This window comes from Strix aluco, chromosome 31 (genome assembly GCF_031877795.1).
Source record: "Strix aluco isolate bStrAlu1 chromosome 31, bStrAlu1.hap1, whole genome shotgun sequence".
Classification (NCBI taxonomy): Eukaryota; Metazoa; Chordata; class Aves; order Strigiformes; family Strigidae; genus Strix; species Strix aluco.
The window spans coordinates 3,540,004-3,565,546 of record NC_133961.1 but is presented as its reverse complement, the minus strand read 5'-3'; the positions used below and the strand labels follow the sequence as shown (position 1 = coordinate 3,565,546).

Here is a 25,543-nt window from a genome sequence, read left to right as displayed (position 1 = left end):
CCAGTAAAAGCTTCAGTTTAAATATCAAAAAGGGAAGGTAACCTTACTTCAAAACTTAATGCACACTTCCGTGAATTTGGTTTTCCTTCTTGCTCATAAATTTCACATTAAATATTGAAGCGCCTTCTCACTACAGTGTACAAAAACCTGAGGTGTGCAGAGATAAGGGTTGCCCACTCCAAGAAACACTGAGAAGAATGAGTGATCTACAAGGACGAGAACAACAAGCATGAAGAAGCATTAAGTGTTGTTTTGTATACACAGCTTGCTCTGTCAGACAGCTAATAGGTATCTTTGCAACAAATGATATTTCACACAACAATCAGAACAGTCTGATACAACAATCATAACCTCTACGTTACTCTAAGCCAAAAAATTAACTGTGGTCCAACAAGTGAAAGTAATTGCTCCAGACAACTGAAGCAATTTTAATTGTTTAGTGGTTTTGAATTAAGACATCAAGAACAAGTGTTGGTAACAGGGCACCTACCTTACAAACAGACATGATGTTAATGTTGACCATTTTGTCGATTCTCTGCAAGAAAACAAAGTTTTAGGGTTTGTTCTGGTTTAAGTTATTTGATCAATATTCACACACCCTCTGGGTTTAAGTGCTGGGATAAATTAAACCTTACACTTACACATCCACCTTTAGTCCTTGCCTTCCTGCTTAAGCATCAGGAACAGTGACAGACTTTCAAAGTCAAGTCTGTGAACTGCTCTTGGTCAAGTTTTATCTCTGATTAGGGCCTCATACTAATAAAGAACAACACAGAGTATCACACTGACACTGTATTTCCTAACACTATTTGCAATATTTATGAACTTTAATAAATTATGATATTTTAGACGTGTTCATAAATTAATGCCTGTATTTTGCTCTTCACCATTTCATGAGCGTTTTAGTGACTTAATGTTTATTCGTCAGGTTAAAAAAAAAAAGGGACTTTTTTGCTAAATATTACGAACCTTATTTGAAGGTGAACCAAAAGCCAGATACATTTATCAATACTTAGGCAGAAAACACAAAGCCACAGTGAGCTACAGGGGTTTTGGAAACAAAATCACGCACCAGTGAAATTGTTCATAATCAGAGTTTTCAATGTACCCAGTGCAACCAAGACATTGGACATTACGAACTGCCTAAACTGGTCATGTTTAAGTTTTATAACAGTGTTAGGGGAATATGCAGCTTCTGTTCACGAAGTTGCTTGCTCCCCTTTCCTTCAGTCACTTAAGAACCCTCCCCAAGCCAAAGCAGTTGATGAACAACAGCCTGATGAGACCACGGACAGGAGTGGAATTCAGGTACTGACCCCAGAGCATCTGCCTGAAATAGAAATACAAAATGAAGCAGCAGGGAAGAGAATGAAAAAAACACACCAGAAAAAGACTGCCATCATCTGAATTGTGCTATGTTGCGTATGTAAAGGTCTCAGCTTTTGGAACCCTTAATTCTAACCAGAAAACCTTATTGTGGGAGTACTTTAACCAAACCTAAACACTTTTGCCATTTCCGTTAAGCATTTAGTGCCAACAATGAGAACACTAGAAGGTACCACAAAAGCACTTACCTCATCCAGGTCTGGAACGTCAAGAAAATATTCAGGATAAACATAAGACATTCCCACGTTGTTGACTGAAACAAAAGCATGAAGTTTGGATTAGATTACTTGGATGCTATCTGATTTCTCACGGTCTGATGAATGACAATTTTCAAGAAATACTCTTCAAATGTTGCATTTAAAACATTCTAACCCCTTTAGCCAAGTTTCTTTAACTGTAAATATACTTGTACACACACAAGTGGAACGTGAGAGTGAACACAAGCCATTTTAAATGTGTAAATACGTTAATTCTCCAATTGTATGTAAGCTGGCATGTTGAGCACACCGAGCCCATCTCCCAGCGCTTCTCCGGGCGCAGGGGAAGAACGCTTCGGCCTCTCTCAGAACGCTTCGGCCTCTCTCAGAACGCTTCGGCCTCTCTCAGGACATCAGCGCACACCCCGCCAGCAGACGAGCGGCATCGCCGCCACACCGAGCTCTGCAGAAATAGAGTTTCATGCTGACGAAAAGGTCTCGGGACGTTAAGTGGAACTGTTTAACTTTTTTTTTTTTTTTTAATAAAGAAATAAAAAGTGAAATAAGATATTTAAAGGAAAAAAAAAAAATCTTCTGGCAAGTCTCTCCAGTACTTCTCCAGCCCGTCACTCCCCTCCTGAGGGCTGCAGATCACCAGTTGCTTCGGGACACGCACCGCCACCCTCCTCAGCCCCGGGTTCCCGCCGAGGAAAGCAACAGGCACCGCCGGCTGCCGCTCGGCTCCGGCCCGGCCCGCCGAGGGGAACTGAGGGGAACGGCCCGGCCCGGCGGAGCTGAGGGGAGATGGGGGAGCGGCCCGGAGGAGCTGAGGGGAGCGGAGAGGCCCGGCCCGGAGGAGCTGAGGGGAGCGGAGAGGCGCGGCCCGGAGGAGCTGAGGGGAGCGGAGAGGCGCGGCCCGGAGGAGCTGAGGGGAGCGGAGAGGCCCGGCCCGGAGGAGCGGAGAGGCCCGGCCCGGAGGAGCGGAGGGGAGCGGAGAGGCGCGGCCCCGGGGAGCCGAGGGGAGCGTCGCGGCGGTCGGTAGGTGGCAGCAGGAGCCCGGGCGGCGGCGGCGGGCGCAGCGGTCGGGCGGGAGCGAGGCGGCCCCGGCGGCAGGCAGCGGCCTGCGCGCCCGGGCGGGCGGCTCTGCCCGCGGGCAGGGGCTGGGCGGCCTCGCTGCGCTGCCGGGGGCGCCTGACAGGGACCTTCTCCCCGTCACCCCCACACCTGCGACACCTCTCCCCGTTGGCAACGTTTAAAATTAACCGAGAGAACGTATTAATTACCTGAACCTCTTTTTTTTTTTTTTTTTTAAAAAAAAAACAAACCACTTCAGACTGGCACCGTTTTAATTTTGGAGATGAAACCAAACCCTTTCTCAAATCCCCACACAAGTAGGGGAAACTTCTAATACCGTTAGGAAACAATGATGCTCTGCAAGCTTGGTTGCCTCAAACTTAATAAAGCATATTGATATGGAGACCAAAAAAAAAAAAAAAAGCAAGCAAAATGGGATCTCCATTTCCTAAGTATCTGTTGTTCATCTTACGCAAGTGAATCGTGTGACATTTGGTTGCTGTGGCAACATTTTACATTTATATAGTGCCTTACACCCCAGAGAATCCCAAAGTGCTGTGGATGCTCAACCGCACTGCACACCTCTGGGGCGGGGGGGTAAGAAACACCATCAAAAGGTACTGATGCCTTTTTTTAAAAAAAAAAAAAAAAAAAGAAAAAAACAAACACAAAAACCCCACCCCAAAATAGCCCCTACACCAGTGCCAAAAGCGATCATTTTAACATCCAACCTGAAAGATATTAAGTAGCAACAGGGATGCAGGAGACGGCAGGAAAGGGGCAGGACAGATTCTGGCAAAGCGCACAAACTTCATTCAGAGATTCCCTTGAATAATAGCTCTTTTAGTCCAGAGCTTTGTGTATTTATGGAAACCCTTAGTTCATTAGTCATGTTGGTGTGTTTCAAATTTTTAACTTTTAGATAACCTTTAAAAAACACAGGAACCGAGGGGAACAGGGAGTTGGCAAATTCCCAGTGGACATTTGCTATATTTAGGAGAAAAGTTTTAAAAAGGAAGAAGGTCCAATCTTGCTATTGCCAGAGTGAGCCAGATTTTTTCCTTCCTTTCATCCTAAAATAAACTATTTTTCAGTTCATCTCTCTGGAGAGGATTTTGGCTATGAACTGTGGCAGGGTTTTGGGACTAACCTTGGTTATTCTCTCCAAATTTAGAATATTTATGTGATTCATGCTACAGAAACAGTCACACAAAATTCACACCCCTTACTGCAGACTGGGTCCCAGATATGTACCCTTCCACTTTTAGCAATCATTTTCTACCAGATCATACTTTGCTGCTGTTTGGAACAGAACATTAAAAATTAGTTTTCAGTTTGTACATGCATATTTTACCTAGAGAAATCTGGATAACAACTGGGTAAGATACTGTCCAGCTCAAACTCCTTTCAAGAATCACAGCGATTTAAAAACAGCAAAAGGAAGATTTCCCACCTCTGCTTGTTTAACATATTGCTGTAGCTAGCACATGTTCGAAGTCACTGACAGACGCTGTTTTGAACACACAGCAAAACATTATGCAAACTCTTTTAGCCTTCGTACGTGGGTGAGAAGAAGCTTCCAAATAAGAAGTTTACAAGGATCTCAATCTGTAAGTACTTTAGTTAGACTCTGTGCGACTGTATAATCAGAAGCTCGATCCTGAGCAATATACATGGCGACTCCTGTGTCTCTGAGTATAAGGTTAAAAAATAATCAGCATCGATCACTGGCAACTATGTTGTGCTACCAACGCTTCTCATACTTACTGTTCCAGATGAGACCCAAAAGAAGAAAATATTCTGGAACCTGAAAACTCATCCCTTATGGCTATTCTCATTAAACCCATGTTTCCCCTCACAGACATCAAAAACGTAGCTCAGCAAAAACTATATTCCCGATTGCAACAAATGCTACTGAATTTAAAATATAAGGCACTAAAGCATAAAATTGCCATTAAAAAAAATTAAGATAAAGTCTTTCTGGAGTGGCCATCATCTCTGTTGAAAAATTACATTGGCGAGTGGTTTGTATTAATACAGCTATATCTGGGGAAAAGGAAAAAAACCTACGTATCACGTAATCTGATGATCTCAAGCATCTCTACTGAAACTGCTAGTGATTAGTTAGAAGAGAGATTTCTGTAAACCTGCACTGGCAATGGCTGCAAGAAAAAAAGCAAAGGATCTCAGCTAAAGAATACGCAACTCTAGAGCATTTAGTTGCTATTTTTACCATGGTTTTAGTCAAGGTGCTCACACAAATAAAAGCAAGAACCGGGTTCTGTCTGAGGAATGTGCTTGTTTTCCTGTAATAAGCTTACACAGAATTTGAGACACGTTCACTGCTTTAGTGCCCACTTGGAGCAAGACTAAAGAGTCAGATTTTCATGATTTTGTGCATCACCATAACCTTATCACAGCCTAAGAAATACTAAAAGACCCTCCCCGTGTGGATATGTACCTCCCACAGTAAAAGGTTTGCTTGTGTTTTCAGACATTGAAGTGATACACTGTCCTGCAGCAATTGCTACGTGACAGGCAGCTTGCAAGCCTTACGTTCCCTGAGTTGATTTTGACAGGACAGATGAGAACAGACGTTAATTTTAATCTTCAAAGTTTCTTTGGAACTTATTTCCTTCAGAAACAAGAAACAAGGCATCCAGGGCTTTGTCACAACTACTCTTTACACAAAACGTTGTTGGCAGTTGCAGTTACTCCAATGGATTTGAATTTTTATAGCAATTAAATATTGGATGGCATGAGTTGTATGTGCTTGAATCTGCCAGAAGTATTAGGGAACAGTTGGGGCTTTATCCTTTAATGTTAGTTTTTAATTGAGTTTTTATATACACTATTTTCTTGGGCATTATTTGCAGAGATCGTACAACAAGATTCATCAGCAAAGTTCGTACAGTGAATACACATATCATCATGTGTATAACAAATTTATTTTGAAACATGTTTTTTAAAAAAACAGTTCTAGCTCCAATTACTGCAATTCAGGTTAGCAAAATGAATTTGGTAGTGACAAATACTTTATCAGATGACATATACCAGTAGATGTCCGAGCCACGGGACTTTATAAAATTTCATGCCTATGTTTAACCATCAGAGGTTCTTATCCCCGTATTGAGTAACCGTAGGAATACAGGATATGCACGGGTGTGTGCGCTTCAAAGGGAAGAACCAGAAAACTGATAAGCAACTGCCTTTACCCCACTGTTCAGAAAAGACCCAGGTAAACTCCTGTTATGTTTAAACTCTTCTTAGCTTGTGCTAAACACCTTGAAATCCCCTCAGTTCTACATTTGACAAAGTAACTGCATGGATCACCTTGTCTTTTCAAGGACTACCACACCACCTACACACTCCTGCAGTATCACAGACCACACTTGGGCATATTGTGTTGTTCAGCAAAAGAACCACAGCTTACCAACATCACCAGAACACACTTAAAACTTTTGAAGGGGAGCCAGTTACTCGATGCTATATTGTAATGATTAAATTTCAACAGCTCTATAATTAAAAGTTAATGGTTCTCCCATGGGGCTCTACTGCTAAGCTGAGTCCTAAGGATCTGGAGCTTGCTTAGTTTCTAAGATGGCATTAGGTCAAGTGCACGCAGTCGTAAGCTATAGAGCTTTTAGCAATCTTGGAATAAGGCATCGAAAACATTCAATAAGCATCACAGTTCCTAGAACGTAGGCACACGTGCAAGTACCATCTCGTGTGGCGTATGAATGGGAAGCTAAAAAACGTACCGAGCATGCAGCAACACAGCTTTAGTCAGGCAAATATTAACTTTTGTGAATTGGTTTCGATAAACTTCAATATGGGAAAAAGTTAGTAGGCATGTCAGGACGAAACACCACTATGAAAGATTTAGAAAGATCAGATACAAACCTAGAACACCGATCTCCAGGCCTTCCAATCCCGCTTTGATTCTACTGTAAATATCTTCTCTCTCTCCAAAGTCTGCCACAATGACTTTTGTTTCTACTTTGTACTTATCGTCTAGAAAAAAAAAAGTTTTTAAAAGTTTAAGGTTGAAATCATTGAATTACCATTCAGGTATTAAGAACATACCAGTTATTATGGTTTTACAAAACACTGTTTAGGTAGCTAATGTTACAAATTAACATTTTCATCTCTGCAATAGGAATCCTTGAATTTTAACATAACCTGCACAAGAAGTTTGTGACATTAAGCTACTTCTGGTGAGAACAAATTCTCAAGTGATTCAGCACATTTTGTTTGTAAGGGACAACAAACATGGCAAAGAAACAAATTATACAGGTTTGTACAGAATCAAAAAAAAAAAAATAATGCAGAAATTGGAAAAAGCACGTACAAAACAGTGTTCAAGTGCAACTTGACCAGAATGCTTTCTTCCAACTTAAGCCAAATGGTAGACGAGTGGCTTCAGACCAAGCAAAACAATTGTTTATTGTCCTCCGTTTCCATTCTTACTTCTGGTGCCATAAAACTTTCTGAATATTTAGCATTTTGAACATAAATCAAAAAGGGAACAGGTGGGTGAACAAAAAGAGCAGAACTTCAAGTTTAATCGTTCCAAAACCATTCTGATATGCTGTCATCTCCATCCTTAACAGAACAGGGAAAAAACACATAGCCAACTGCATTTTGAAATGGAAGAAAGCAAGTATTAAAAATACTTCATGTAAAAAGCAATTCTGCTTCCATCAAGCTAAATTAATTACGCTGAATTAAAATCAGTACAATGTCCTCTCAGACTTCAAGAGAGCAGAACAGCAGCTTAACATCGCAGCATCTCTGTGTTTTGCTCCACCTGACTCCCACCCTCGTTCCTCAAGGCACCTGTATACAGCTTGAGAAGGATTTTGCAGCACTTTGCCCCCAGAGCCATTCATAAAAGCAGTGCCATGTTAAAGGAAAAGAATCATTCACAAAAAGATTAGAAGCAGCCAGATTCCCATGATGCTCCTGCCCATTCAAGGGGAAGCCGCGACTCCCATGATCCTGCTGTCCATTCATGCAGAATCATGAATCTACTGAACTCGCTGGTTTGCTGGCTGCCTCCCCTCCCCCCCCAGTATCCCTAATGGCAGATGAAATTATTTCTCCTCCTTTTCCCCTCTCCCCACCCTCAGCCTCTTCATCTCCCCTGAACAGCTGCATTGTTTAAAAATCCCCTGAGAGATGTTGCTATGTCAAATGACGACGTAAATAGCATTAAGCCCCTACTGCAGCAGCAGTCTTGTGATCGCATCAGAAGAAAATCAAGTTCAACGTTGGGGGGGGGGGGGGGTAGAAACACGTCTATTTTTGAACACAGCTGTTCTAATATCTAGCATACACATTTGAGTTCTTACAGGACACTAAATTAAAGGCAGCGTTAGAACATCTAATACGTGCAAGTGGACTGGGCAAGCAAAGCCCAAGTCGCACACTTCTCCACACGTGCCATTTTTAACTGTTTTCTGGCATCTGCAGCTGTCTTCCCTGCCACTCAGATGCCTCACGAAATGCGAGTTGTTTAAAGGACCCAAACACCATCCTCACAGATTTGCTCAGTTGGTACTGGCCCTTTTATACTAAACACTCTTCCTTAGGATTGTTACCCATCATCTATCATTAGGATTGTTACCGATCTCTGAAATCACCACAGGGATACTGAAAGGACAAGGTAAGAAAAAAAATAAAAATCTGAAGATCTAATACTATAAACAGCTTACTGCTGCTATAGCTGAACAGCAATAACAGCTATAAATTTGATCTAGCACATTCCAATCAAACCTGTTGTTATCTTGAACCCTTCGACCCCCACGACGGGGCTGACAAGGACTGTTGTGGTTTAACCCCAGCCAGCAACTAAGCCCCAAACAGCCGCTCGCTCACTCCCCCGCAGTGGGATCGGGGAGAGAATCGGAAAAGTGAGAATACTCGTGGGTTGAGATAAAGACAGTTTAGTAGGTAAAGCAAAAGCTGCACACGCAAGCAAAGCAAAACAAGGAATTCATTCACCACTTCCCATGGGCAGGCAAGGTGCTCAGCCACCCGCAGGACAGCAGGGCTCCATCACACATAACGGTGACTCGGGAAGACAAACGTCATCACTCTGAACGTCCCCCTCTTCCTCCTTCTTCCCCAGCTCTATATGCTGAGCATGACACCATATGGTCTGGGACATCCCTTGGGTCAGTTGGGGTCAGTCCTGGCTGTGTCCCCTCCCAGCTCCTTGTGCACCCCCAGCCTGCTCACTGGTGAGGTGGGCTGAGGAGCAGGAAAGGCCTTGGCTCAGTGATAACAAAACCACCAGCCTTCAGGTATCCTGTACCTCCCGTGTACCCCGTGCTCTGTCCCAGAACTTGCGATAGGTGGGATGATCCACTACATCAGAGAAAAGACTAGTAGATACACCTGACAAAATGGTTCCATGTCAAATGACAATGCAAATAGCATTAAGGCACTCTGTAAGCTTGTCCTAGAGTCAGACCACGAGGTGCAGAGGAGAACAGATGTGCTCTGCTCTGTATGAACAATGGAAAAGGGAATTTCCTTGATCTTGAGAAGGATTAAGATGTTCCCAAATAGATGGGCTAGAAGAGAGAGTAGTGCACATCCTTGTTTTATCTGCCAGAAAGACCCAAGAGGTGGTGTAATAGAGAAAGAAGCAGGCAGGCTATGTCCTAATCCAGGATATCTAGCAGTGGCTGGGCTGTTGCTGTCCAAGAAGAGAAAACCTGAAATTCCTTCATGGAGCTTTGAGCTTGAAGACCGTGAGGTACTTGGGAGCCACAGGGAGCGGAAGAAGGGTATCAAGCCAGTTTTTGTAGTCAGCAGCTAGAGGATCTGAAAGAGCTGATATTATCTGCCAGCGTGTCCAGCATTCCTGATGATATATTGAAAAGTGAATCTGATGTTTCGTCTTTGGAACTGGTACTTCAAATGCTTCTTAGCAGGGAGACTGGATATTACACCACCACGTTGTCAACAGTTGTGCAGCAGTCAGTCATCACCTACACATAAGGTCTCAAAGATGGCAAAGGAAGTTCAGCAGACCTCCTTCACACTTCTCAACTTTGACACACCTGTGTTTTAATCATCTCATTTATTAAAAAACTCAGGTGAGATCAGTATTGACCCTACAAATAGGTTCTAACCTTAGGAAACGTATCCAGTGTCTTGCTACGCAAGGAAAACGCTGATCTAAATGATCTGGCAAACCAGGGCACACATTTGCTACTAAAAAGATTCACGTGCAAAATAACATCACATTACCTAGAACACCAGAAAAAAGGATTACACTGAAATTAGAAAAGGGGGATGGCAGGGGGGAAGTTAGAAACTGCAGTGAGCTACATCCTAAATAAAGACTAATAAAGAATTGGAAAGTGGCTAGGAGATAAGCATCTTCAATTTTTTTTCTTTTTTGAAGCTTGCAAATAATTCAAAGCAGTAGGCCCTCTAAACTGAAATCTTGGCTGGCAGGCTAAGAAAATGCTAAGAAAGTGAAGTTTTCAGACACAGATAAAATGGGCTTTGAAAGAAGGATCCCCTGGAGGAGTAACCCTGTGTACTCAGGTGCGAAGGAAGCAAACAGACTCCAGCCTGATGGTCAGGAGAAGCCACTCAGTTTACCTGACAGAAGCGGTGTCAGTGTTAAAGGGGTCTGTGGTACAAAGTCTTGCTGGGAAACAGGAAAACTAGGAGATCACCATCCTTAATAAAATAACATCAGTACTTGCACCACCTGTTCCAAGGCGGTCAGCTACAGCAGCTTGAATTTGCACCAAATACGTTGAAACAAATCCAGTCAATTTTGCAACAGAGAGCTTCAGGATACGAGGCCCATATCACAAGCAAGTACAGGGAACAGTTATTTCAAGCTCAGGGAAAGTACATTAAAAACATCTTTCTAGAACTGAAGCATCTCATCACTTTACCTTCAAAGTCTCATATAAATATTGGCATCACAGTGATGTGGTATAAAGCATCTGCTTGCAAAACCATAAAAGAAGTCTCACTTGGTCTTTAGCTTCAGAATGGCCAGAGATGCAAGCGAAGCAGTAGAAAAATAACTCTCCATTCTTCATCATATAGGAAAGGAAAAATTTGTTTAAGTAAGGAGATTCAGCTACATCCACAAATAAAGATGTCATCTTCCCAGTATCACTGCAGCAGCAAAACTCACCCTAATCCAGTACCCAGTCTCCAGAAAGAGTTTGTAACCTTTCAGTAAAGGGTAAGAAGCCCAGAGATGAAAGCAAAACATGCAAACCTCCTGCTTTTTAGTACTGTAGCCACACAGGGCAGAAATGAAGAATTTAAGACTACAGAGTGGCTGCAGATAGCTCTACAAGTCTTTGGGTTTCTTTAAGGCACAGTCCTCCATTTTGGGAAGGACGTATTCAATCTGGTACTTTCAGAGTTCACAGAAGTAGCACACCAAGTGTCATGTATGGATGGAATCTCTTTACCAGAAGGACCAATAACTTTCAGACTGGTGACAGCAGATCGTTATTACACACTGATACTATTCACCATATAGAAGCATGTTAAAATCAACTGGGTATAAGAAGAGCTAGCTTTTTCTGATCATTTTGTAGGGACTTAAGAATGCAAGGAACGAGCTTTGCCTTCCAGCAGAAGAGAGACCAGCTGTTAATTACAGCTTTAAGTTACTCAGTGAAGTCCAAGATATTGAGAAAGACAGGTAAAATGAGGTACAAACCTCCTCCTATCAGTCACAGTGAAATACAGAATTACCACAAAAGCATATGGATACTTATGAGCAAAAAGAACAGAAACCCTGGAGAACCTGCAATATTCTTCAGGAATCAGATCCCAGTAACACAGGTAACAGATGGAGAAAAGGCAATCTAGAGCAAAACCTCTGGACTCTTTTGCCACATGCATTTTATTTATGTTTCAATTACCAGGTCCATAGACAAACTGAATACCTAAAGGGCTAGCCTTTCCGAAGGGCTGTGTCAGTCCTTGTCCCAGATGATGGATCACGCTTCTCATTTCTGTCAGTGAGGAAACAAGAGAAACCAGGGCCTGGAGAGCAGCACAGGAGGAGAGGGAGGGTTAGTGCTGCACCCTCATCCAGAGGGATGCTGCACGGCACAGACCCCCTGCCAGGGAACACCAGCGTTCAGATATGCAGCGACAGATACAGCAGGATTTTTATTACGATATGTAAATTATAGACATTTCTATAAAACTCTGAAGCAGAGTACTGGTAATCTAAGGAATAACAAAAGTTGAAGTTGTAGCTAAAAGAAAGCTCTGTTTGCACAAGAAGTCCCCAGGCAGGGATGCTATACTGTAGCAGTTTCCGCACAGCACAATGAGATGCCTGCCTACAATTGAACACAACTTGCTACGTTTCAACAGATTTTTTTAAAAGCACGTGTATATGCTTTTAAAGCACTACTGAATAGGTTCAGATTCCTTTCATTCAACGACACATGCAACAGTGCCAGGGAACTCCTTACCTACTGCACTAGTTGCATGTGTAATTTCATAGATACAGCCTCCTTAAAAACAGGGAATATTTTAAAAATCTAATCACATAGACGTACAGAGTGGGTAAAAAAAAAAATGCCAGACCTTATTTCAAATGTTACAATTCTCTTAAACATTCTCTTAAATGTACACACAATTAAGTTTCAATATACACAAGTCAATTCCTCACTTCTCGGCTTTCAAAGGTGACAGAGCAGCAGATGGATCTCTCAGCCAGTCCACAAACCCTTGAGCCACAGGGGGCATTTAAGTTTTTAATGTGTATAAGCAGTACTGTTACTACAAAACATCGGAAGAAAACACGCTTTATTAATACTTGCCTGCATTTGCTCCTCTCTGACTCCCATTATGTCAAAATATATTACAGCTTCTAAGATACACTTATCAAGTCAGAAAAACATTCTCAGCACACACAGGATCAATCAATAAGCCCATTCACCCAAATATTATGCTCAACGTTGTAAGCTTTCCTAAATCAAGCTTGTCCTAATTACAACGCTAACTAAAAACACAAAATCAAGCAGCCTGTAAGAACAGCTGCAGAGGCTGACAGCCAGGGGGGCTGCACAGTCTAGCGTCGCGCTGGTTCCAAATGTCGACGTTATTCCAGGCAGGAGGACGAGCCCGGCTCTGACCTGGCCACGCACACCCCCTCGCTCCAGCACGCCGCAACGGGGCTTGGCCTTGGAGACCCCGACAGACATCACACGTGCGACCGTCCTCGTGCAGGTCCGGGGTCCTGCTTACAGAGGATAGCATAGTTTTGCCCTTGTGTGGTTTTCCTCATCACTACCTCAAAATATCCACAAAGAGTCCGTTAGGACGCAATCCCCAGCTGTTTCCGAGATAAGTGCACCGTGAGGTGTGGGACGGTTAGTGTTGTGTGACGGGCAGCATCTCCAATTCCTGTTCCTGCTCTCCTCTTTCCCCAGTGCTATTTTCAACTCCCTCCAAGGCTTTTTTTTTATATTCATTGGTGGTACTGGTTTTTACACAGCATGAAGAAAGCTATTTTTAATTTACTAACTCATTTTAGGAAGGGCATATGGACTATTTCCAATACTTCCTGTAACATTTAGTTTCCCTTAATATTATTGCCTGTGACAAAGTGTACACTTGATATGTATATACACGTAAACATGAATTTTTCATCACTTTTTACAAATAAAAGTCTAGATTCTCCAGCCTCGTAATTATTAAAACAGTAATGATTTAAAAACCACACACTTTTTTTTTTTTCAGATTTAAGTTCAACAGAGTGAATTCCAGAATGACCAGAACTACTTAGAAAGAAGAATTTAAGAGTCACTTACTGCAACTCAAAGGTATCATAGTATGGATTTAAAAAAAAATGTGCCTTTACTCTCAAGTCATTTTCAAGACACTGAAGTCAGTGACTTTATGTGAATTAAAACAAAAAGTGAAACAAGGTTCTAGGCTAATTCAGCATTATTTTTTATGTCCCTGACAGTTTCATCTGCATTCAGCATCCACATAGAAGTGTAGTCAAAAGACAGACACTTAAAAACGCAGTTTTCAGGGTTCTCCAAAGCGTCACTTGTAAGGGAAAATACATTGTTAGTTAGTGCACATCTAATGCACAAAGTAATATAGTACTGGAAGTGTTGCACGTGCTGAAGGAGTTACACAGCAAGTGTACTTGTACCCATTAGTTACACCATTTAAAAATTTGTTTATTTTTCATATTCATAGATTTTTTTCTAATTTGTTGTTAAAAACAGATCCAGTGAGTTTTCTTTCTCCATGAAGAGCTACTAACTAGAATTATTTTTTATAATTATTTTTATAATTATTTTCTTCACAACATACTCCTGAAAAAAACTTAAAAGCGATTATCACCATTTCCTCAGCAAAGAAGTCTATCGGGGATTTTTACAGCTTTGACAGATAAAAAGGACTTGGTGTAATGGAACTCAACCTGCTAAAAAAGTGACAAGAGACTAAAATATACACTCACAGAACAAAGTTCTAGAAGGAGGACAGCACTGTTTGCATCATCCAGCCCTCTCCTTGTGCCAGAGAGAGACTGCTCCCTGTAGAGTCTCTTAAAAGGCCTAATTTTAAGTCTCTCAGCAATAGAGCTTTCAGCAATTGCCTTAAACCAGATTTGTAAAACAGACTTTCACTCAGTGAAAACAATCCTATACTCATTTTTCATGTAATATTCAGTTTATTTTACACTGAAAGTGATAAGCAATACATTGCAGCTTTTGTGTTAACAGAAGGTGTTTAATGGCCCTGAGACTAGCACAAGGGCTCCTGGCTTTGGCATCCACAAAAGCTGATGTTACAAAGAAGTTGTTAGCGCAGAGAGGCAGTAAGTCTCTGTGTGTTAAAGAAAATGCGACCTATTCCCCCACCCAACCACTGCCAGGCAGAGGAAGCAATGACCCTGAACGTTTGCAGGGACGACCAATTCCTGGGTCTTCTGTCCAGGTTTCCAAAGTACTAAGTCATCTGATCCAATTACCCAGCGTGTAAAACATTAAGACTCAACACCCCATTAGGTCCCAGAGTTGTCCTGAACCTACAGACACAATCTACAGAGTATCTGAGGTGTGGAAGAGGCTACTTCTGCTATATTCAGAAAAGGAAAGCCAAAGCACCTCATTCACGTTTTAATGACCTTTACACATTTCTTCTCCTGGACTTTATGGGTTTACAGACTATCAACACAACCCCAACAAATACTGCATAGAAGCACTCTGGCAGCGAGGTTCGCAGCAAGCATGCTTCCAATCGTTCTTTCTGAAGAGGCTAATTCAGTCTTGCCAGGTGTGAAAAAGCACCCTCTGCTAGAACTTGCCAGATTACTTGCTGCTATGTGTAACCCATGACACCAACTGCTAAACTTTCTTAAACTGGTTTTCATCCTTAAAAGCAACTATGACAATGTGGTCTGTTACTCTGTGTGCTGACAGCTGATATGTAAACAAAGTCCTTTTGCAAGGATGTCACTAGTCACCTACAGAACGTCCTACTGGTGGCTCGTCCTACCTTGCTGCTGCTTCAAAGGTCTCCTAAAGGGTGAAGTAGCCCTAGGACTGCATCCTGTAGCTTCCAGGACATCTGTCAAGTGTTTCTCTCTAAGCATTCTGCTCAGTTTCTTCAAATTAATCCAGGAAAAATTTGACTGAGAAAATGCAAAAGAAGATGACAAAAAAGAGGGACTAAGGGTGGGGGGGAACCCCAAACCACAGAAGCAGAATGCTTCTTAAAGAAAAAAGAGAAAAAAACATTTGAAAATAAGCTCCCTTTGCAATAGCTCTACGGCTTTTACATGTTCTGTTGATTGTGTTCGGGGTTCATCTACTTCATTTACTGACAAAGTAATAAAAATTAATTTGGCTTGAATCCTCTGTCAGCTCTCTACAGTGTCTGACAACTGCCCCTTTAGTAAGTGGCTGACATCATTCAAGGCAAAACCACAGGAACTTTCTTCGCTTCATCCGAGGGAAACCTTCTCCAGAAATGAAAACTGAGAGCTCATTTTGAATCACAGATCCTTATGCTACAACTTTATGTGAAAGGTGACTTCAGCGCATCAAAACAAGTCCAAAATAGTTGAAGCCGTTTTGTCAAGTCCAAGAAATATATGGGGATTTCAAGTATGTCAAGCTGAACCTGGCTCAGATGATGGAAGGCTGTAAACACATTAATTTACCTTGAAATAGATCACAAAAGGTCACAATAACTGCTGGATTCAGTTAAGTCTTCAGGTTAAACTCAGGAAAGTGAACCTTGTCATTTCTGTGCAACGAAGTAAGAAGATGATGTCCCCTATCTCACCGACTTTGTCTGCATTTCAGCCTCCTCTATTAAATGCAAATATTCTTACCTGCCAACTCCAAGATGCGAGGAGGATTTACCAGCGCGTGTGAGACAGGAAATGCAAATAACAGGGCAGAGATTAAGGGGCAAAGTGCTTCAAGGTAAGTGTGGCTGAGCATCTGCAGGGGATCTGGCCGTTTGTAGCAGCAGGTCACAGTAACAGCTGGGGCATGAGCACAGTGGTCAGCATCGGTCCTGCTTCGGAACGCTCCCCGCTATCTTGTTACCACGGAAGCAGAAGAAAGCTGTAAAACCCACCTGCCTAGGAAATGGAGAAGGAACATTTCTGGTTTGGGCACCACATCCCATTCCTTTCTTGTACTGACAAATCACGCCAGAGTAGTGAGAACACGATAGATCCCAAGTCTAAACACGAAAGCTATCAGTTTATGATGTACCTGAAATCTTACGGTTAGAGAGCAGCTCCAGAGGAAACTACCACGGCCAAGCAACATCAGGACCACCACACGCTGAGCTCAGGAAACTTATTGGAAGCAATCAGTCAGCTACACAGATTATAATTGCAAAAACCTGTACTTTCTTAAAGAAAGACATGTAACAATCAAATTAAAGTTTTGGACACTGGTTCTTAAACAGGATTAAAGGCTTAAAAGACAATGTACGGCAGTTAAACAACTGCTTGTGAGAATGCGTTGGAAAAAAATTTCAGTCCAAACAATTTCTTAGGAGCTAATATTATCACCTGGGTGTATGTAACACTAACAACCACCACCTTCAAAGCAGCAAATTGGAATTTACTTTTAAAAAAAAGTTTTGAATTATATAGTAACAGATAACAAACTCAAAATCTCCCATGTTGCATTTATATGCACTTACTACATGTAAGTAGATACTTACACTTGCAAGTAGGAACACTACTTAGCTACAACTGGGGTTTTTCTGGCTCCCACCGCTCATGCACAACTCCACCACCTGCCCTGTAAAGCCATCAGCTAATAACGTACAATACCAAATTCTTCTTCTGACAATTTCCCTACAGACAAGCTCTCTTTAAAGTGTTTTCCCTGCTTGACTGCTTTTCACTACAATCTTCATATTGCAGCCCTTAGGTGATGAGTTTTTACAGCAAAGTTCTTCTCAAGTCTCCTCAGAACACACCTATTGGCAGCAGTGCAATAACTGAAGCTTTTCTGCTTGCAAATCCAGGCCTCTTGAACCACCTGCTGGCACAGAGCACCCGAGATGTCTGGGACCGTGCTCATGACTAAATACAGCGAATCAGGGAACAGTCTCATTAAATGGCGTTTAAATAACTGTCTCCATTCACAGAGAAGTTTTCTTTCTGCTCCTCCCTGAACTTTTAAAAGTGTTTAATGATGAAATACAACAGATACCCTAGTAGTCAGTGTCTGTGCATGAAAACTTTATTAACAGATCACATACGTGTCCATAAAACCTCTATAACTCCATGCAAAGGTGGTCTGTGACCACTGAAGAGAAAATTCAGCATTTCTTCAGTCTGTGACCTAAGAGCTATTCCTTAGGGAACACAAAGCAAAATTTCCCTTTTGTGGCAAATCCTACAACACTGAAGTATTCTGAAAAAAAAAAAAAAAAAAAAAAATCAGCTTTACAACATGCTTGAAGACACATTGGAAAGTGTTCTGAAGTCTTTAACTACTTGTAATTAATCCGCTAATTTTCATTGCTCAAACTGCGACACAAGTTCAGAACGTCTGGCCTTCCTGTAACACCGGGACAGGCAGTTTAAGGCGCACACACACACACACACACACAGACGTATCAGATCTAGGTCACCTGGCGTTTAACATTCCGAAAGACCTATCAGTACTTCCCTTATGACGGTGGTTATGCAACTTGCATTTTGTCCATAGCCATCACTCAGTGTAAGTGGATCCTAAGAGCACAAGAAAGGATTCTTCTGAACTAGAAGGAACACACCTGATCCTCAAAAGCCCTCTGGGCTCTGAGTCCATGAGCTGGACTCTGATCAGTGAAAATGAGGAAGGAACAGAAAACATGCCTGGCTCACACAGTTCAAAGAACTGGAATTAGTTAAACACCTATTCTTCCTTAAAGTGATTAAGGGTCATTAGTCAAGAGGAGCAAGCTCCTGTCAATTTGAGGAACAATTGTGGGACCACCCTAAAGAAGTTTAAAGCTACCTTAGGAGCCTGCAAGGGAAACACCCAAGTAGTTACAGCCCCAGCTCTAAAAAAGAGTCACCCACGTTGTACATGACATCATCTGAACAGACTGCAGAGACCACATGAGCCTGAATACAAGAAAATTCTGTCCAGCTAAAACCTAGCAGGATCTGAAAGCACAACTCAGGCTTGCTTGATTATGCAGACTATCCTAATCCTTCAGCATATGCCACAATGAACAAGGTATACATTTCAGTAGCTCAGTGTTGTCAAAAGAAATGTTCTGAAAACCCAGCGTGAGTCATCTCATTTCAGAATGGTTTAGGAAAGAAAGCAGAAAAATGTTTGGGTGAGGCCTAACTGTAATTATGTATTACAGACTGCTCTACATAGGTACACGTACCCATTTTTTTTAATCTGAAAAACTCCCCCAGCAGCTATCATGGAAGTGCTGAAAGCTCAAAGCAGTAGATTTATCTGTCTTGTCAGCATCATGCTCAATTTCTAAGGAGGAAGAAATTTCCAGACCGTTACAGAAAGGGCTATGCCCACTTTCAGGAAGCTTGTCATGTTTGTTTCCAGAACAAGATATTTGTAGATACTTCTATGAGTTACCCTTTTACTCAGCCAGACAACTTTACACAGCGCTGTACGGACCGTGACTGCATATGCCCACACACAGAGCAAACCACCATCCAGCTGCTGCAGTGAACCACCAACTTCTTCATGTACTTGCCGTAAGCCTCAGTACTCAGGCAGGTTACCCAAGCAGCGGCACCTTCATTGTTCCATTTACACTGTGACTCTGTCAACTAGAGCATCGCAGGTATCTGCGGACACTGCAGTGACACCCTGAAATACAGGATGCTAACGAACAAACCAGCAGAAGATTGGACTTGATGCCACCTCCGCCCTGAGGAGGAATGCTCTCAACCACCTAAATATCCATGTAAAAAGGAAGGCTTTTCTGTCTAGAAAAGTTTCATCTTACATTGGACACTAAAAATCAGAAACAGTGGCGTTTATATCAACAAAACTGTAAGCCCTCTATCTTCCAGTAAACCAGTTACCATAAAGCAAGCTGAAGTCCTTGAGTCTTTCAGTCGTCCTTACAGTCACTAAGCAGCCCCTTACAACTTTGTATAGGACAGTTTGTTGAAGCTTGACTTCTGCTTTACAGTATAAAGCGGTACCACTAACAAATTTATTGAAAGTTTTAACAGACGCAAGCCAAAATAATACATTTACGACCTCTGAAAAGAGAACAGCTCTTACAATTATCTGCATTATGTACACAAACCATTTTAGGAAAGTCTAAGCAAAACAAGGGAGGGTAAACCAGAAGCATAATCTTAGAGGTTTCTTTACCCAACATCGATATGCTGAGAAACCTGCTTTACAGTACACAACTGCCATCCCACCTATCAAAAACCTCGACCCACAAGGCTACATTTCTCACTTTATCTTGACATACTCTGTATAAACTAATAACCTTGCACGAAATCTGCCTTAATAAAAGAGAGATAGATTACAAGAGGAATTGTTGTGTGTTATGGTTATACTTTGCTCTGATTGCAAAATCATTTGTCAGCATGAGACTTGAGGAAGCTTTCTGCTAACCGATCCCATACGAATATCCATTTTACATCTGTGATTGGAATACTCAAGCTGCTCCCTTGTTTTTGCATTACAGCCATTTACTACACACTTACTGAAGAGACAATCCCTAAAACAGGTTCTTAAACACATTCACTCATTCCCTATATTCCTAATACAATGAGTAATTTCAACAACTTTGAGTTACAAAGAAACCACCCTTATGGCTGCAGCCCAGGAAATCAAACTTGCTTCAAACTGAGCAAATATTCAGACGAAGTAATGGCTACATGTTTTTTTGCCTTATGATTTTAGACAGCTACTATAGGGATAGGTGGTATTTCGGACTGACCTGGTAAGCTGTTCTTATGTAAGACTAACAGTTTTAGAAGTACTTATTCCAGAATTAAGCCTTATTGTTCTCGGAAGTTAAATATGAACACCTGTAAAATTAATCAGCAAGGCCTTTACAACTTACATCTGTAACATCTGTGCTGTGCACAAGAGCAAACCTTTTTCGAAATCAGAGCTGTATATATTAGCATGTATGAAATTCATGTACAATTGCATTTATTTATAAGCATGCCTATGAAGTTTAGGGAAGAAGTTTTCAACTCACTTATTTCACTAGCAACATGGTCCAGCTTTTCTTTTGACCTACTGATGAGAGCCACCTTCATTCCACGTCTTGCTAACTGCAACAAAACAGAACAGGAGACATAAGAACAGTCATAAATTGCTTCAAAGTTCGTATCCTAATTAAAGAAATTTGTCACAACATCACAACAATATATGACCAACAAGTTTCAAAAAAATTACTATTTTAAATAGAGACATTAAGGGGAAAACCAAGACAAAAACACTTCCATGCTACTACTTCTTACTTGATTCCCTTCTCACCAAATTCATTATCTTCTCAGTCATCCAATACAGGTGTATAGGCACATTTATAAAAGAGAAAGCCAACAGCAGATATTTTATAGAACTTTCACAACACCTCTGCAAGTCAGAGCAAAGATGTTATTACCTGTAATTAAGCTTAACATGCAAGTTAAGAAATCCATGGTCACTTGAACGTCTGTGTTGCAAAACTACTCCAGCACTCAATACCTCCTTGCTTTAGTCAGGCTCCACTCTTACCTTGTACTAATCACAGGTATAAAGGTTCATTTACAGCTGCAGTTCTTTTAGGGAAGCTATCTGTGTAACTTAAGCTGTGGCCAGAGCACATCCTGGTCATCAAGTCAGACCTATTGCTGCAAGTTTGAAACGTGATCTAACAACGCAATTTAAAAGTGTCTGCAGAAAGACAGCTCCGTATCTGAATTACTCTGCAATGAAAACAATGTTGGTGACTATTACCCTCTTCCAGTGAAAACGAAAAACAATATATCCACAGTTCATAGTGACACTGCCTTTCAGACACTTAACACCTACATATAAAAAACAGGTAAGTTCTCACTGCTCCAATACAACTCCTTCACTGCCTTAGGAAGTAGATGAGAATGGGTCTTCAAGGAAATCTAAAAAAACCCCCAAAAAAACCCAAACAAAAAAAACCAAAACAAAACTAACACCAGAGCATAGTAGTACAGCAACAACCTAAAGTGACTTAATCTCATCTACCTTTCTAGTAGAAGCATGCAAACCAAGAAGCTTCTTTCAAAGAGAAGTATGACAAAGTTTGTCAGTGAACACTGTACTTCATATCATAGACTGGTTTGGGTTGGGAGGGACCTTAAAGACCATCCAGTTCCACCCCCCTGCCATGGGCAGGGACACCTTCCACTAGCCCAGGTTGCCCAAAGCCCTGTCCAACCTGGCCTTGAACCCTTCCAGGGAGGGGGCAGCCACAGCTTCTCTGGGCAACCTGTGCCAGGGCCTCACCACCCTCACAGGGAAGAATTTCTTCTTTATAGCTAATCTGAATCTACCCCCTTTCAGTTTAAAGCTGTTACCCCTCATCTTATCCCTATACCCCCCAATCAAGAGTTCCTCCCCAGCTTTCCTGTAGCCCCCTTTAAGTACTGGAAGACCGCCACAAGGTCTCCCCGGAGCCTTCTCTTCTCCAGACTGAACACCCCCAACTCTCTCAGCCTGTCCTCACAGGGGGGTGCTCCAGCCCCCTGAGCATCTTTGTGGCCTCCTCTGGACCCACTCAAGCAGGTCCATATCCTTCTGATGTTGGTGCCCCCAGAGCTGGACACAGCACTGCAGGGGGGTCTCATGAGAGTGGAGTAGAGGGGGAGAATCCCCTCCCTCGCCCTGCTGCCCACACTGCTCTGGGTGCAGCCCAGCACACGGTTGGCTTTCTGGGCTGAGAGCGCACATTGCTGGCCAGAATCAGTTTTCCATCCACCAATACCCCCAAGTCCTTCTCCCCAGGGCTGCTCTCAATCCACTCCTCACCCAGCCTGTGTTTGTGCTTGGGATTGCCCCAACCCATGTGCAGGACCTCGCACTTGGCCTTGTTGAACTTCATGAGGTTTGCACGTTCCCACCTCTCCAGGTCCCTCTGGATGGCACATCCCTTCCCTCAGCGTGTCAGTGATGATTCTGTGATTCTAAGTGTCTCAGCCTCTGACACCAAGGACAATCTGACAGTAATCTACTCAGCCTGAAACAGCTGTGGTCCCATGAGACAAAAAAGCCCCAGAGATGTTCCTCATAGGTCCAAGCTCCAGACTGTTGACTGCTGAAAGAAAGCAAACTGCATGTCATCATCTCTGGGTCTCAGATTGCTTAAGCAGGTACCTGAACTTTATGGAAAAGTATCCAGCTGTACTTCTGTCAAAAGCCGAGGAAGAAAAGCCATGCCAATGCACTCAGTGGAACCTCAGCACATTTAGAGAACTTTCACCGCAAGAGCAAGCTTGAGAAAAACTGCTGCTATGTTCACACTAAAGGGACACACTCCAAGAAGCGCATCTGAGATCTGGAAATGGAAACCCATTTGCAAGAGGAGTTCTCTGAGCACAGAGCACATAAAATGGCCAAGGAAAGAGCCTGTAACTAGGAACAAGTACCACTAAGAGAAATAATCAAACTTGGAAAAGATACAGTGCTCAACAGCAAGTTCAGTTTGAGTCTGATGCGACCAGACCAGTTCCTGCTGAGCACTTTGACTTCACTGGTAAAGGCCGAGTGGGTTGAAAGGAACCGCAACAGTCCAAAGAGCAATAATGATCCTCCGAGATCTCAGTAACTAATCACATTTTTATGTAACAAGGAATACTCGCTTGCTTTGTAGATAACCTGCCATTATACGTAGATCTCTGGCCAGTGTCCCTAGGGTCCTGAAAAGGTTTAATGAGGAGATCTTAAAACTGATCACAAAAACTCACCCAGAGTAGGGAACACCGGGAAGATGGTCTTGTAGCCCAAGGACTGATGCAAGCAAGAGTCACCATTCTAATGGAGCTGGTGGATGTACTTGACTTTCTGGGCTGTGAGCACACATTGCTGGCTCACAGTTTTCCATCCACTAAAACCCCCAAGTCCTCCTCCTTGGGGCTGCTCTCAGTTCACTCATCCCCCAGCCTGTATCTGTGCTTGGGTTTGCCCCGTCCCACGTGCAGGACCTTGCACTTGGCCTTGTTGAACTTCATGAGGTTCATGAAGTGAGGTGTCCGATTTCTTTAAATGCCATGTTAATAACTACCATGTTTTCCACTTTGGTAACCAACCACAGCTGCTGTTAAAGCCCTTTCTCTCCAGGATTGAAAGGAATGTCATGAACAGCCCATCAAAGCAGAGTTAAAGCTCTTGTTAGAGTAGGTATAGCAAGAGGATCTAAAAAAGCAACACTAAGTAGATGTACATAGCAGAGTACTGCAGAGTACACAATGGGATCACCACCTTTAGTTTATCACTAGCATACATCTAAGATTAAATTTAAACTCATGATTTGCAAAAACAAACAGCAGATAGCAAGAGAGGGGCAACAAATAGTGACTCCTGACCATAGCCTTTAAAAAAGAAAAAAGAAAAAGGTGTGCTGCTTTGGAATCAAACAGTGGGCAAGCACTACCTGGACAGAGAAGAAAACTTGTGTTTACTGTGGCACTACTTTTTGTGAAGGGATGCTCTAGCGACAAAAAGGGTATCAGTGCTGAGCAAAGGAATGAAAAGTGTAAAAACGGCTCTTTGCTTGGAAAAGAACTAACCAACAGAGCAGAGTATAACCAGAGAATTCACAAACTCGTAACATTCTTCCATCACTTAGTGGTGACCACGTCAAACTTTCAAAGAGGCGAAAACACGCTGTTACATTTCTCACAAACTCCTCCAAGGAGAAGGAAGTCGTCTGCATGATTGTAATCACGGCCATCAGTGACCAAGCAGCTATGCCAGTGGCACCTGAGGTAACCTGAAGGGAATTCCTAGTAGCAAGTTATGAAGACATCTCTAGAGTTAACTGAAAGATCGAGAAGGCTTTTCACGTATTCCACATTTCACCCTGCATCCACACTTGACTTCATCAAGTATTCCTCATCCGCCTGAACTGTCAAAGGGTAGATTTGTGTTTTATTCTAAACAAATAAGTAAGTAACAATAATAAATACAACTCATGAAAAATATGTTTTATTCTATAGCCCAAGAATGAACATTTGTAGCCTTTGGAGTGCTTTTGGGGTGCTCTGTGCATACAGCAACTATAGCAAAGAAGCTGAAACAGCTCTCGTTTCCCAGCAGGATCTCATGCTTGTCATCAGCTTTCCTAATGGGGGTTTGAAGTCTGCCAGCAGCACACATTCGTGTTTGAAGGCAGCCTGGCTCTTAGACACACCAGCAGAACATAAAGCAAGCTGTAGTTTCATTCACTTGATAACCTAACATACAGATCCTCAAACTAATCTCCCATGATGTTCAGGGGGTGTCTCCCACACCAGAGGACTTCCCCCTGATAGTGCTATGCCCTGGGCACAGTGGCCTCCCGTTTGCTCCACACAGTTAAATTTAAGTGTTGCATCATTTGCTTCAGTGCCATGTAACTGGGATATTTTGGCAAGTACGAGCTGTCAGCTCTATGCCAGAAACGGGTGCTGTTGGCACCAGGCTTAATTTCTTTTGCAGCCAGCTCCCCTCTCTTGACCCAGCAGAAGGAAGTCCTACTTTCTGCAAAGTAGAAAGGAATTTGGGGGCCAGGGGTGCAGGTGGCAGGGCACACAGGGCTGAAGGGAAATCTGAAGGATGAGGACTACCCATGAAGAGGAATGTTACTTTCCCTGTGGACTCTGAAGAATAAAAAATTCAAGAAAAAGGGACTCTTCTCACACAAAGTCATGCTGGTGTTCCAGAGAACACAAAAATGAGTACAGACAGGCTCGCTTTGATACTGCTGCTGGAGTTGAAAGTTATTTTTGCTATAAATTGTTGTAGTCAGCACTATTTGTCATGATGTTCTCTGGGCTTAGAGGCTAAATTGCCCCATACTAACAGGCACTTTCTGCCTTAAGCAATACATTCCAGTACCATATTTGGAGCCCACATATCCATCAAGAGCAAAAGTACAGTGAAAGAGGTAGAGGCAAAACCCAGCTTCAGAGGCTTCATGAACTATAGGGAATAACTGGAACATACTGCATGCAACTAGAAATGCCATTTAGTCAGTGCCTGGAAATACCAAAAGGAAATACCAAGGGCTGAGAAAGTTAAGATAATTGTAACAACTATAAAAAAGTTAAAAATAAAAAATGAAGGACAAGGTAAGGGCTGAGAACAGAATTCACAAATAAAGGAAACTAACAAAAAGGGATACAACTTTTGGCTGGTCACCAGAGGGAGGCAAGG

At 42.4% G+C, this 25,543-nt stretch overlaps 1 protein-coding gene across 1 annotated transcript in view; it reads right to left on the bottom strand.

The window, feature by feature from the left end:
- HSD17B12 (hydroxysteroid 17-beta dehydrogenase 12) overlaps positions 1-25,543 on the bottom strand; it is an 84,425-nt gene that overhangs the window by 26,669 nt on the left and 32,213 nt on the right. Inside the window, exons 3-6 of the mRNA XM_074809779.1 lie at positions 20,370-20,445; positions 6,561-6,671; positions 1,575-1,639; positions 491-535 (exon numbers count right to left, since the gene is read on the bottom strand). Of these exons, the coding sequence (XP_074665880.1) occupies positions 491-535; positions 1,575-1,639; positions 6,561-6,671; positions 20,370-20,445 (297 nt within the window). The remainder of the gene's footprint in view (positions 1-490; positions 536-1,574; positions 1,640-6,560; positions 6,672-20,369; positions 20,446-25,543) is intronic.